The sequence below is a fragment of the Chenopodium quinoa genome, unplaced genomic scaffold, assembly GCF_001683475.1.
Source record: "Chenopodium quinoa cultivar QQ74 unplaced genomic scaffold, ASM168347v1, whole genome shotgun sequence".
Taxonomy (NCBI): domain Eukaryota; kingdom Viridiplantae; phylum Streptophyta; class Magnoliopsida; order Caryophyllales; family Amaranthaceae; genus Chenopodium; species Chenopodium quinoa.
Window position 1 is genome coordinate 5105341 of NW_018744502.1, and position 14743 is coordinate 5120083.

The 14743-nt window shown below is 36.7% G+C and overlaps 1 protein-coding gene across 2 annotated transcripts; it reads right to left on the bottom strand.

Annotated features, from left to right (window-relative positions):
- Positions 1-4979: 4979 nt before the first annotated feature.
- Positions 4980-12466, bottom strand: LOC110698030. 2 transcript variants are annotated; one of them, XM_021875435.1, is made up of 8 exons: positions 11472-12464; positions 10977-11146; positions 10438-10605; positions 10096-10331; positions 7333-7478; positions 6684-6831; positions 5578-5646; positions 4980-5440 (listed from the first exon to the last, which is right to left on the bottom strand). In XM_021875435.1, exons 1-8 carry the CDS (start codon positions 12059-12061, stop codon positions 5345-5347), a joined length of 1623 nt encoding a protein of 540 aa, XP_021731127.1. In that variant the 5' UTR covers positions 12062-12464; the 3' UTR covers positions 4980-5344. The 2 variants fall into 2 exon arrangements, with proteins under 2 accessions (XP_021731127.1, XP_021731128.1); XM_021875436.1 differs by lacking the exons at positions 4980-5440; positions 5578-5646; positions 6684-6831 and adding an exon at positions 6905-7032 and having other exon boundaries at positions 11472-12466.
- Between the last annotated feature and the right edge of the window lie 2277 nt (positions 12467-14743).

Here is a 14743-nt window from a genome sequence, read left to right on the forward strand (position 1 = left end):
CTAGGAGTCCAAGAACAAAACCAAGAGAGTCATGTGTTTGAACGACTCTGCCATGAGAATCCTTACACCAAAATGCAGGTTGCTTTCCTGCTACTCTACTAACAGAGAGAGCAAGAAAATGGAGGACTTTGCTTACCCCAAACACTAAAGATGGGGAGCCTCCTTCGAGATTTAGATTAACAATGATGACTATCTCTGCCATCACCAACACCAATAATGGGATGATCGTAAGTGAATGAATACCCAAATCATCCCACAACCTAAAAGCAACAGGAAAAGCAAACAAACCTCTCCCCGCAAAACCACCCTCCTGCTACAAACACCAATTGTAGGCTAAACCTTTTGCCTGCACAAATAACACTACCCCCTGGAAAACAAAACACAACATACCTCCCAAACTACCGAGGGGAAATATGCATTTAATCCTAAAGCTTTCCCTCACCCGAAGACTACTAATTCTTAGGGAAACATAGTTCCATTCCGAAAAGGCAACCCAAAGGACCACAAACCCAACAAGCCAGACACTCCCTAAATTTACATCCTTTAAACCCAAGGGGAAACACGACTAGCCCAACTCCAAGAACAACAACACTTCAAAAGCTTCCATAACTAGAACTAACCTATGAAACTCCAACTCATGAACATGAAGAGCAAGAGTATTAGTTAAATACACAAACCCAAACAACAAAATGAACAAACTATGCAAGAAGAACACGACAAAACTAAAGCAAAAACATAACTGAAACTATAATAAAACAACTGATTGAAGTAAAGAAAACCAACTAATACCCACAAATCCACTCATGAGTCCCGGAGAAGCAAATAGAACCAGTAGGCTACCTCATCAGAAGAATCCAAACTGAACACGACAACTAGTCATCAAGGACAAGGAAAGAAGACCGCCTCCCCTGAATCAAACCTTAGATTAAGGGAGAAAACCCTAGTCTTAATTTCACCTTTACCTTCGGGAAACAATTAACCAAATTCCTTTTAACGACGGTGTTAAGAATAGCCTTGGCTCCTCAATTCGTTGGAAAATTAGATTCTTAAACACTTGACGACACACAAAAACTTGATTGAATCCCCAATGAACTCGAAAAACAAAACCAATTTGCAACTCCCCTGTTTCTTTGCTTCAAAACGCCAAAATTGAAAACAAAAATTAAACTAATAGTAAATAGTAGCACTCGTCGGCGATGGCTAAGAGAGGGGCGCCGATCGCCGGCGAGTAAGGGTTGAGATAAGTGAGGAAGCGGTGGGGCAGTGGAAGATAAGAACAGGTGTTTCTAAAGAGAGAAGCTAACTTCAAGTCATTAGTTCTAAAGGGCAATGTATACGGATAGAAATGTAAGATTATGGGTAAATTCAAGTTTTTCTCTGAGATAAATTTGTGAATATATCTCCTCTCACAACCTTATCATTTTCTTTTATTTTTAAATGATATAAGTAAAATAATAAAGTGGCATAGAAACCAATGCATAAAGTTGTGAGATAAGATAAACCGGAATGTTAATCTCTGAGATTAACTGGGGCTCCCTCTAAGTTTACAAAATAAAATAACATAAAATGAATTGTATGAAGCCCAAAAAATATAATCAGAAGAATAATTTATCTACTACATAATTGAAATGGATGAAAATAGAGAAGAAGGCTAACCTTAAACTCTCATAGTTTTTCTCTATAATTGAAATTTTGAAATGTAGAGAGACAGTGTAGTTGATGAAATAGAGATTGAAGATGTAGAGAGGAAGCGTGGTTGATGGAATGACGATATATAGTTGTAGGCAATAGTAGTTTTACCCGTAAGTTGATAAACACATTTAACGGAGTACTCATGCAGTTACCCATTTACCGATAAACACACTTGTTTAGTTTTTTATTTTTATTTTTATTTATTTTTATTTTTTTTGAAATTTAAATTAGATAGAAAACCCATTTACTGATAAACACACTTGTTTTTTTTTAAAATAATAAATTAAATTAAATTAGATAGAAATGTTGGAGGGATTTGCTAATTAGGAGAGACCTCATCAACTGACTCTTAAATCATACGGAGTATAATAGATTGTTGGAGTGATTTTATGTTTCGACAGGAGTGAATGAGGGCAAAGGATTGAGGTTTTTGTTGCAACCTCATTGAAAGTTACTCTATAATCTATTAACTATTACTAAAACAAAACATGCTGACATCATTAAGGGACACAGGTCAATTTCTCATGAAATTTTTTCCCACCAAACCTATTTTTTGACATAATCCTTTTTTCTCTTTCTCTTTTTTTTTTCTTTCTAAGTTCAAAACTAAATAAATACAAGTACAATATTTCTATCAAAATTAATTAATGAGATTATAATTACGAGTACACATTTAATGAATAGAGAATATTAACAACTATTTTAAGCAAATAATAACTTTTAATCCGTGCAACTGATAAGTGGTTTATTTGATCGCTTGTTGTGGTGATTTTAACCCGGTTTTGTCATCTTTTCCCCTCTTTCTAACCCTTTTTTGTATATAAAACTTGCATTTTGGCTTTGCTTGCCCTTTGTATGTGTTTGTCCATGAATTGCAGGTTATGACTAAATTTGACAAGCAAACAAAGCTCGTGGAAGAAACTAGAGCAAGAAATTAATGAAGGGAGAGGCTGCTCCTAAAGGAGCAGGCGTGCACCTCTCCAGGAGCAGGCGCTCCTACAAGAATGCAACATTCTGCCCAATTTCAGAGTCTAGAAGGAGCGGGTGTGCGGTTCCTTCAGAGCGGGCGCTCCTGATATTGGCACCATAATTAGCCACTTTTTGAAGCAGGGAGGAGCGCCTCCTCCCATATCGAGTTGAATCTGCCTCCATCTAAGAATATTAGGAGCGGGCGCTCCTCCCTGTTGGCTTGAATCTACCACATGTTGATGAATAGGGGAGCGGGCGTGCAAAATTATGGAGCGGGCGCTCTTGACTGGGAATCCGGGTATACTTTTGACGGATTTCCCTATGTAATTCGGGGAGTATAAATACTACCTCTTTGGCTCATTTTAAAATAGTAGCCTTAACATAGTTTTTAGCAACTTCCTCTTAGTTTGTAACAATCATCTTTGGTATTTTAGCTTATAAACTCTCAAATTAATCATTGTAGTAGCAAGTTTCAAAGATCATTTTCAGAAATTCAGCATTTGTATTCAACATTTGAAGCTTCAATTAGTAACTTCTTTCACCTTTCTCTACTTATTTTCTGATTTTATTTGTTATTATAAGTCTTTTGAATCTCTTTTGATCTTGATAATTTGTTGTTGCATGTTAGTTTTAACCATAGTGAATCACTTTTCCCCAATTTTAGAATTATTTAGAACCCTAACTTGGAACTTTGCATGTTGCTCACAATTAATTGTGAGTAGTCCTCTTAGCCAGGGGTTGGGTGAAACTCAACCTAATGGTTAGTTAAGTGATTTTGGGAGAAGTATTGATGTTTGAATTGTGATTAAATTGATTACATGAGATTGCTTGTTAGTTCTTTATGATAGGAGTAGCTACCCTTGATTTTGGGCTTGATGGCATGATATGCTTGATTTGACATGGGAATGTAGATTAGGTATGTCATTACTTATTGCAAATTTGATTATGTATCTCCTATTGCTAAACTAATGAGGAATCTAAGTTTAGGAGTGTGAGTTGTTTTTTTAATTGCATGAAGTTGGTCTTACATGTAGTCCTTGCTAGGGGTGTACAAAAATTGGCCCGGACCTGAAACCGGACCTGAACCGACCTGAACCGGACCGGACCTGACCCGGACCTGTTGATTCAGGTCCGGTCCCGGTTCTTAAAAATCCAGGTTCTCGGTCCCGGTCCGGACCCAGTCCAAACCCGGGGTTTTCAGGTCCGGACCTGAAACCCGGGAAAATCGTAATTAAAAAAAAAAAAAAAAAAGAAGAAAACCAAACTCTGAAAAATTGAAACTGAGTTTTCGTGGACTTATTTGTATTTTCGGTGGACTCATTTGTATTTTTGGTGTTTGAGAATCGGGACTTTATAGACTTTATGTAGTTTTGTAATTGATAATTTTGGTTTGTATGTAATTATTAAATTATGCAACAGGTCTAAAAATCACAAAACAGGTCCATATGCAGGTCCATATGCAGGTCCAACAGGTTTTGTAGTAAAAAAAAAAAAAAACGAAAAAGACACAAAACAGGTCCATTCAGGTCCAAACCCGGACCGGACCTGATTTTTCAAGTTTGGCCCGGAACCGGACCTGTTAATTACCCAATTCAGGTCCCCGGTCCAAACAGGTCCGGTCCAGGTCCGGTCCGGTTTTGGACCGGTGTACACCCCTAGTCCTTGCTATCTATTGTCTCTATTTGCTCCCAATATGCTTGATTGCCATGGTTGAGTGGATCCAACTCCCTGGTGCTTTTATTTACTTGATTTAGAACAATAGCTTGTTTGTCTACTTGACAAACCCCCAACCAACATTAGTCTCCAAACTAGCTTGCGTGTTAAGATCTTTAACAATTATATCCCGTTCCTTGTGGACCGAACTCTTACTTATCATTGTGCTTGGTTTGTGATATGTTTGCTTATAAATGTGTTTGAATGAGTGTGAAATGTGCGACCGTTCTAACACCCATCAGCAACGCACGGGACTAAACTAGTTATATAATAGATTTTACCCTAAAATTCCCAAAATACTCATTATTTACCCCAAAAGTACAAAAGTTATATCTTTACATCCCTCTAATAAAACAGAACAAGTCTTAGAAAACAGCAATGGAAGGGAAAATCCAAGTTATGGAGGAACAAGAAAAGGCTCCATGTAACCTTATCGGAGGTGATACTTCCTACAGGCTACATGTAACCTCCACCAAGTTAAGTAGTATGTGAAATTTGGTTCTAGAAGTGTCTTGAGTTATGTGGTCTTGTTTTCCCATGATCATCATTTGCGCGCGAAGCAATTGTATTAACAAGATTTATATTACTAGAAGATAAATCATACATGTAATAAATGTATATATTGAATTATATCTGCAGGAAGTAAATAATACGGAGTATCATAATGAATATTATGGGATAAGGTGGAATATTGAATGGCAAGATGGGAAAATTGTGGTATAACTTGTCCCAAGGAAGAAATGCCATGAATGGTAACATGTACAAGCATGGAAGTTATCTCCTAAAGGAAGAGATGACGTGAATGGTAAAATGTACAAGCATGGAGGCTAATTCCTACAGGATGGCCGCAAAAGTCTTGTTAGTGTATGCATCAGCTATAGATATACCAGCATCAACATCGGAGCTTTTCGTCAATAGAAATCACTGATCCTCAGACAAGTAGCTATCCTAGCTCTTTCAATCCGTAACTTCAAGCTATCGTAAGAAGATTGTTCTCAAACCCATTGTTGTTTACTATCGGACGAAGGGGGTCAACTTGCCAGACACCATCAACAATGAACTTTATCTGTGATGTACAATAGAAAAAAAGATGCAAAAAATTAGTCAAGATTTGCTTGAATATTTCCCTTCATATTTTTTAGGTGGGGGAGGGGGTTGCAGAGGAGAAAGAGCCTGAAACATTAGAACTGTAGCGATATCAACCTCGTATTTGCCAGGATATAGCTTCAAGCACAAAGAAAAAATGCCAGTACTTGACCTTGTCATCTTCCTCTGTGATGCATTTGCACAAAATTAGTTTAACAAAAAAAAAAAAGTTTCAGCATTCATACTAGATGAGGATGCAAAGTATACATGCAAAGCTATTCAAGCATTAAAGGTATATAGTGCTGCTACATCAGATTCAATTTTCAGCAAACATTTCACTCAGACTTGACGGAGTTTATTCACTATCAACTGGCGACTGATATTAGCGATTTACTCTCTGAAGCATATTTACATGTCACAGATTATGACTTCGACTGTTATCACTGATGCCAATGAATATGAAGATAGGAGAATAGCAAATGCCCTTTTCACTCCTTCCCCCTTCTCCCTAGTCACATATCTAAGAAATAAGTTTCATTTCCAGCAGCAGGAAGTAGCAAATATAAGAAACTGCCATAAGAATACATCAAGAAAGAAGAATAATCCCAGGAATGACACCACTGAATGCTATACACGTAATTTCAGTCAGTTGTAATGATCATGTAGTCATGTATGCCAATTGAAGTTTAGGGCATGCCTGGATCCCTAGTAATAGGGGAATAAAAGTTACTGCAGGAAAAAATCGGACATTTTTGAAATGCCTGGATTGGAGATAGAATTGTCAAGGGATAATATATTCCCCTCAAAATAGGGGTAATAGTTACCCTAACCCCCGCTAGCGTAACTTTTCCCCTCTAAAATTTCATCCAGCTCCCTTCTCCTACCTCACATCATTCCATGATTCCATCTCATTCCTCCTTGCCTTGCTCTTCCTCCACCACTACCCCCTGACATAATGCCAAACGTGAAGAATTGACATAATTATCCCCTTAATTGATCCACCAGTAAAACTCAACCCATAAAAATTAACCCCTTACTTATATCAGAGAATCCAGGCAAGCCCTTATTCATAAAAGCACCATTTTTATCTAGACATCTTGACAGTCTAGCTGATTCTTCTCAATGAAAGTTTCCGTGTTGCATTAAAAATTAAGAATGCTCAATCCAATCTCAATCTGTTAGAGAATTGACTTTATAAGAGTAAAAATAAAATAAACCCATACCTGAGTAGCCCATCCATCAAAGGAGCCAGCCAGTAGCACCTCTGATCCAGAATTAGGCCAAACTATGCAGGTAGTACGAAGAAGTTGGAGAGCTCTGCGAGCATCATTAATCCTTTTTTGCTTCTTGTCTAATATATTCTGAGCATCTCTGTAGTTAGGAAACCAATACAGCAATATTAGATTTGTTTATTAAGCATACAAGAAAGAGCAAAAGAGAAGAAAAAAGGCCACAAACACTGATGTTAGTTTTTACAAGGTACATACTGCAGTTCTATATAATAGTATGATGATAACTCATTGGCTCATTGCTGACCAGATCACATCTTAGAGGCATGGAATGACGGCTACACTACAACACAATGTTAATTAGTAGGAAAAGTTTCTAGCAGGACAGAGTTGAATCCAAGAAGGTTTGTTTTAGGTTATAATCAATTTGAGATGACACCATCTGATGGCGAATTGACAAAACAAGAAATATCAAGTAAATAAGACAGATTCCCCATGAGAAACTTATGTGCTTTTCTGCTTTATCCTAATTCTAAAGATCATTACGTCCATAGTTAAGTACTCACCAAGCACCACTCAGAAAACAAAAGGTAAAGGAAATTCAAAACCAAACAAAAAAAAAAGGTGGGAAGACCATGCTCACATTATTGCTAGTGACATCTTCCCTTCTAATACTGCTAGCTTCGCACGTAGAGTCCTCAACTTGTCCTGCGCATTCATCATTTCATTTTCCTGGAACTCTGAAACATCAGAAAGTTGCCTCAAGTCTTTGGATAGATCCTCCCTTGCCTGATATGAAATTCAGATAGGAGCTTTCAGAAAGTAAACTTATTCGGTAAATATATCAATACAAGCCCTTGAAAGGTTTACAGCATTTGAACTAATGTCAACATTGGCACCCTAAGGATAGAGATCCTACGACTCCTACTGCAGCCTAGAGAGAGAGAGAGAGAGAGAGAGAGCTCCTTTTGATATGGACAGTCCTCATCAGTTATGAACTATGTATGTGTTGCTATACCCTAAGGTTGGCAAAGTGTTGAAAAGTATAGTCAACTTCTACCCTCATCAATCAATATAGTTATATACTATTACAATCAAGTCCCTGTCATGAAGCACCCAACAAATATGGGATTTAAAGAGTGAAATGTATGCAGGCTAACTATTGCAAATTACAAAAGTTCTTGTTAGAAAATAGAAAGCAATCTTGTAACGTGATTAAGAGTATATGGTTTGGGATAGGATAGCGAAGAGACTCATCTAATCATTAAACAAGCTACACAAACCCAAGAAACATATAAGCAATGGTTATCATAAGAGGTTGTTTCATGTAGACCCTAAAGCGGCTAAAAGGCAATTGATGAGTGTATAACAATACGTCAAATAAAAATTAGAGGAGTAGTTATTGAGATTATTTTTTATCAAGTTCTCTGCATCCCAAAGTTGTTGAAAGTTACTACCCTTTTACAAAACTTTTTAATAGATTCAACCTAGCCATTCTCCAATATGAATATATTAGTTGATTCAATGGTCAAAAGAAAATATTGAAGCTCTCAGTAAGGGAAAGGAGAACAAAGGAGGGTAGAAAGGAGGATGAAGGTTATAAGTTAAAAGGAAGGGGCAAGTAAAAGCTAAAGAGAAACCTTTGTGTAAGTCTAACCATCATAAGACCACTTCTGTGAGTCATTGCAACACATGACCCTATCCCAATGTCTCTCTCACCTTGGCCCAACCCGCCTATAAGTTGGTCTTATGATGGTAAGAAGATTTTATTTAAAAAAGTTCTAAAGTTGAATGGCATATGAGCACAAGCGAAGTATGACCGTCAGACGAAAGTCCGGAAAATAAAGGGGGAGAGGTAAGCTGACCATCAGTCCACCAAGTATGGAAAATTGAGGAGAAATAGGAAAAATGGTTTCTATTAATTTATTTAAATTTCTTACAGCTTTCCATGTTCTTAAAAAAATAAAAATAATATTATAAAAAATAAAAAATAAAAAAAAAAGGAAAAAATCTGAAAGTAAGTTGATCCACTGGTTCATATATACTAGATTGCAACTTGGCAGATTAAGTTAGACAACATATCGATTTTTTGGAGTCAATCTTCAGCCCTAACCTGAAACCCTCTTACCTTAGTGTGTGTAGATTACCATTATTGATATTAGAACAGTATTAAAAAGGGATAGTTATGGGGGCAATATATCACTGTTTGTCTGTATCAAATGAGTGATGGCAGAAAGCTGTCATCCTGAATACAATGGCGTGAGGAATTTACAACAGTTAAATTGAAGGAAAGAGGAGCCGAAAGAAAGCAGATTGGACAAGGAGCCAAGGTAATGGAGCTGGATTTTTAATTTGTTGTTCTTAGCTCATATGGTAATTCCAGCTTCGAAAGATAAAGTGATTTTACTTTTCTATTTTTGGGAAGGGGTCCAACTCATTAATAGCTCAATTACATCACCAAACTCTACCTAAACAAAGTTACAATTATAATCAAAGAACCTGCCACATCTAGATATTAATTGACTGAATACGTTTCTTAATTACCATTTCAGACTCATAAAGCTGGCAAAAGCCAAAATTTGAATCCTCCCCACCCCACCTCCCTTATTTCTAAAATAGCATGCAACTTTCATATCAAATTCCAACAAATCAATGCAAATAGAACACGCCAATATCGATCCAGCTGTAGATTGAGTTTCAGTAATATTTCCATGTGGGCAGCCTTACCTCTAATAGGTCGATACTCTATAGTCTATACTACTAAAGAGGTTTTGTGAAAGGACAGAGAGCAAGACATCTACCTGAATGCAACCTTTGCAGCGTAACTGGTATAAATTACTTATAATCATGGAATCAAGTAAAATTAAGGGCACCTAGATAAACACAATAGGGAAAGAAACCCAACAGATAAGACCTTCTTGAAGTTTTACCAAAAGACCTAGGCCCCATTTGGTTTGATGTAAAATGTTTTTATGGAAAATGATTTTCCCATTTTCCTTTGTTTGGATTGTGAAGGGGTGGAAAACAAATTTCCCAATGGTGGAAAATTGCATCCAAACATTTTCCTTAAAAAAACAAGGGAAGCCACATTTTCCTCCCTCCTCCTTACCTCCCTTTTAATTCCTTCCTTCTCATCATCCTCACATTCCCATTCCTATTTTTTACTTCTCTTGAACTTTTCTTGTATGCAACCAAACAAAGGAAAACTAATTTACAATTATGTTTTTCCTTAAAAATATGTTTCCATGAAAACTAATTGTCATTGAAAATGTTTTACATCAAACCAAACGGGGCCCTACACAACCAAAGGTCTACATTTATACAGTATCTGTGGCTTTCCATGGATAAAATTCCAAGATCTTTGACGTAAAATATAACGTAAGGTCATTATAATTATAAACCATACCTTTCCAGAAGTGTCGATGGTGTTTGACCTTAATGACTGAAGTACTGATGATAGTTCTCCTTCGAGATGCTGAAGACGAGTTTTCGTATCACCTTGTGTAATTTCTCTATAGTTAGAATCTAAATTTTTAGTCTCGTCTTGAGCTCCCCTAATATCATTAGTCACTGCACCTATTCCACCCATGAACTTATCCACTGTACCTCGTTTAGAAGTTTTGCCGAAGTCAATTTCACCAGCTGAGCTTAATTGGACCGGAGGATGATTTTAGTAATTATAGAGGTTAATTAACACAGTACAAATCTAGAGTACTAGCTTCCCTGCTGGGCTAAGGGATAACAATACCTTCAAATTCTGTGTCTGAAAAGCCAGCCCTCTGAATACTCCATGATCTCCATGCATCTGCCTTCATACTTAATCTATTGGAATACGATCTATTCAACCCATTGCCACTGATCAGACGTCTATCTTGGCTCAGTGATGCAGGTTCACTTCTTTGAGGATGGCTACTGTCTTTTACAACGTAAAAACTACATGTCACATGATAGTTTAACAGCTTCTACAGAACAAGAAATGACATTCATAATGCAATGTACAGATCAACCATTTAAATGTCACATGATAGATTAAGGTAAACATTTTCAGGCAACGAAAGACTCTCCCTCCGCCCTGTGACCCCCATAACCACCTGCCATCCATCAACCCCTCCCAACATAAAGCATCTCTCAATGGAATGATGAATTTATACATAAAATGATACTGGATCAGAAAATGAGATATTCAAAAGCAAGGAACCAGAGAATTTAATAGCTAGTCAGAGTTCTATGGAATTGAAAACATCAATTAGCTAAAACGGAGCAGAATTAGAAACAAAGTCAACTCACCCACATCCTTCCTTGTTCCCTTAGTTTGTTTATGGTCACCAGTACCTCCATTGACATTATCTACCTCAGTACCATTCTTCCCCAACTTGAAACCAAAACTCAGGTTTCTCTGCCTCTCCAATCGATTCAATATACCCTCAATCCCGCTCTCATCTTCTGTGGCCAGTTCTCTGCACACAAAAAGTTTTACATTAGGACTATTGCATTGTCTCTAGCTCTCTTGTCTCTCAATCTATATGACAAAACCCTGCATAATTAAAATTTGTTCTTGCCGTTTTCAGACTTCAAAGACTGACCCCTCCAACAAATTTATTTATAACAGTTCGTACAATTACCAATCCACCGAAACAGATTACATTCAAGAGAACCTTAAATTGGGTTTTTAGGTGATTCACTATTATAATATACCAAAATAAATGGGTTTTCATAAGGAAAATAAACAGAAAATTGAAAGTGACAGAATTAAAAAGTGCAAAACAGGAAGAATGTCCTCACCGTGATCGACCAGAAGACGAAGGCGCCGGCGAAAAATCGCCCATAAAGGAAGTCCCTGCAAAAGGCCTTTCTCCATTAGCATCTGACCCACTTCTTTCCTCATTAACAGAACCAATTTTACCCTTCTTTTCCAAGACTACCTCCATTTTACTAGCTAACCCATTTTCATTAATCCAATTTTCACCTTCATCCTCCCAACCTACTGTCATCCACCCACCTCTCTCCATTATTGCATCAAGCAAATCCATCCTCCCTGCATCAATCAACTCCTTTTTGCTAGGAAACTTCTGGGGTTTCTTGGAATTTTTCATGAAATCCAATACTTCAAGCTCTAAAGCTGGGTCACCTTCAACTTCCCAATTCTTGCACTTTCTTACAACCCCACAAAACCCAGAAAACTCAAAGAAGAACTGATTCAGCAGCTTCTTCTGCTTAAATTGTTTGGTCATGGAACGAAATGGGTGTTCTCGTTTCAATGGACTGATCACAAAAACAACAGGAAAACAATTGGGTGAGTTTAAATACGAAATGGGTTGATGAGAAAAAAGCGTTAAATTTCCAGAAGAAGCTGCTGCAATGAGTGAGACCATCGTTCAGGCATTTCGTCGAACACCTTGTGTGCAATATTTTTACAGGCTATCCTTACAATTGAGATTGAAAGATTCAGATCATAAATGAACGAAAGCTTCACCGGAAAGATACCCAGAAAAACGACAACCCAGTTTAGAGGACCAAAGCTCGCAAAACAAAGATTTTTGATATGTCAAGATCAAGAAAAACGCTGTTTCTCTCTCCTCTTTCCCTCTCCCAATGTGCGAGAGAAAAAGAAGAAGGATTTCTTGAGATTGGTTGTGTAATCAGAATCTATAATTTGTCAGATTTTGGTTGCACTGTAATTAGTTGATGTAATGATGTTGTTCATCCTCAAATTTCTCTTAATAGAAAATGTAAATTCTCATTTTGAGGATTACTTTTACTAAAAAAAAAAAAAAAAAAAAAAAAGGTACTTTCTTGATGTTTAATTTCAAATTTAAAATTCTCCTGCCTTAATTTTGTTGCCGTGGTCATATAAGTTGGCATTTGCGTTAAATTTTTTTTTTGGCATTTTTAGGTGTTTTTATGGTGTTTTTTGTGTTTTAATAAGTGTTACACTTTATCTGGTACATAATTTTAGGCATTAAATTATATTAAATAAAATAGGAGTTAAGTCGGGTAATTTGAGTATTAAAAAATTGTTAAAAAAAATATAGTGGAGTTAATAATTTATTGAAAAGTAATGAATGTGAGAGGAAAAAAATAATAATAATTCATAGTAGATTTAAGTGGCGACCATAAGAGAAGAAAAATATGATATTAAAATGTAGTTTTTTGCCAACAAAAAAAAAATAAAAAATAAAAAAGTGTAACACTAATTAAAACACAGTTGTATTTGATAAGTGTAACACCTATTAAAACACATAGGGATTATGTTTATTGCAATTCTTGAGCAAAGTCTCAACATGAGACTTGCTCTAGATTATTGTGATAAAGACATCAAAAACCTATAAGAGTCTTGCATGTAGTTTTGGAAATTAAAACTCATGTCAAGACTCTTGTGTGGGGAACAATTGCTGATATTTTTTGTTGGTTGCCAATGGGGATTTGACACCTCACCAACCAAAAGAAATAATTAAAAATATTTAATAAAATAAATAGATATATTTTTAAAAGGATAAGTGAGTCTTAGGATAATGTGTGAAAGTGGAGAAAGTTTTGTATGAATCTGAATAATGAAAAAAATATATTTAAAAGTTACTAGAAAACTGATGTGGCAGAGTTTGGAGTACAAGTATGAGTTTAGGGATAAACTCACCCTTAAGGTTGGTAAATTTTGAATTCGGGTTATTTAGGGTCAGTATATTTCAATTCGAAAAAAATTGAGTGAGTCGGACTCACATTGAGTCTAATATATCTGACAATAATAATCTAATACCTGACAATAATATTCTAATATATGACATTAATATTCTAATATCTAACATTAATAATCTATCATCTTTCAATGTGGGATAGTTGGTAAAATGCCAAAAGAAAGAATTAATTTAATTCTAAATTAAATTAAAATCGCAAGGCAATCATCAAACAACAAGTGGCACAAGGTGAGCAAGGGGTTAAGTGAGGACCACAAGGACAACCCATATAGCCTCCTTGTTCCCCAAGCCACCAAACCCACCAATCACAATAAGGCAAGACAGGTCAATATCCTTGGACCTTTGTGGCTTTGGTTGGGCCGGCCTGCACGCACCGCAAGCCCTCCGCTAGCTAGCTGGGTTGTTATGCGCTGCTGGCTGGCTTGCCGCAAGCCCAACGGCCTTGCCCGCAAGAACCAGTAAGCCTCGCTAGCTAGCGGGCTGCTGCGTGCTGCTAGCAGGCCATGCGGATGCGAGTTTGCAACAGCATTAGACTGCCTAGCACGCTTCGCCTTGTATGGCTATTGGTGGCCTAGTATTAGCACCACGTACTCGGCCAGCAATCCTAGCTTGTGCGTGCTCACACCAAGCTCGGCTTGCTGCGAGCACCTTGCGGCATGAACCTTCGCTAAGCATGCTAACCTACCTAGCCCTCGTATGGCTAGGCCATTGCGAGGCTGGGATTTTCATGCACGTTGACTTGTTGTTTGACTGATTTTTCCGTCTAGTAGATTCCTAAATTCGACTTGACTTTCGACGCTCGGCTTCGACGCTCTAAGCTCAGAATCCGACGTCTTAGTTCGTAAAATCTCTATCAACTCATCTAATCCTTCGGATTAATACGTCGCTTCGGTTCGGTTACACGATTGGGTGTGACCCGAAGGGGGTTCAGTCAAGATTAAGCTGTAATATTAATTATACATTAATATTACTGATCGGAAGCGACCTCCAGCTAGGCATTCCGATCACTTGACCTCACTGAATAATTAGCTTTCCTAATTAGTTCCGAACCCTCTATCGGAATAATACACTTATTCGAAGGACGTATATATATATATATATATATATATATATATATATATATATATATATATATATAAAATCCGGTTTTTATAATAAAATAAATGGATAGTAAATTTTATCCAAAATAGTAATTGAGTTTTGAAAATGTTTTTAGCACCAAAATTCAAATATCATATTGATTGGCTCCAAAATTTAAATAATAAACTAAATTACTAAAATACCCTCTTTAGAAAATACTAATTAATTAATTAATTAGAAAATACATTTCAAAAATTCAGGGTATTACAATTGTTAACCATC

Bases quoted from the DNA above. Each gene is read 5' to 3' on its own strand.
- LOC110698030 (XM_021875435.1), bottom strand. From the start codon at position 12,061: ATGGTCTCACTCATTGCAGCAGCTTCTTCTGGAAATTTAACGCTTTTT. The intron at 11,147-11,471 runs GTGAGGACATTC...TTTTGTGTGCAG, and splicing joins TCGTCTTCTGGTCGATCACG to AGAACTGGCCACAGAAGATG. The intron at 5,647-6,683 runs GTATGGGTTTAT...AATGCATCACAG, and splicing joins TTGATGGATGGGCTACTCAG to AGGAAGATGACAAGGTCAAG.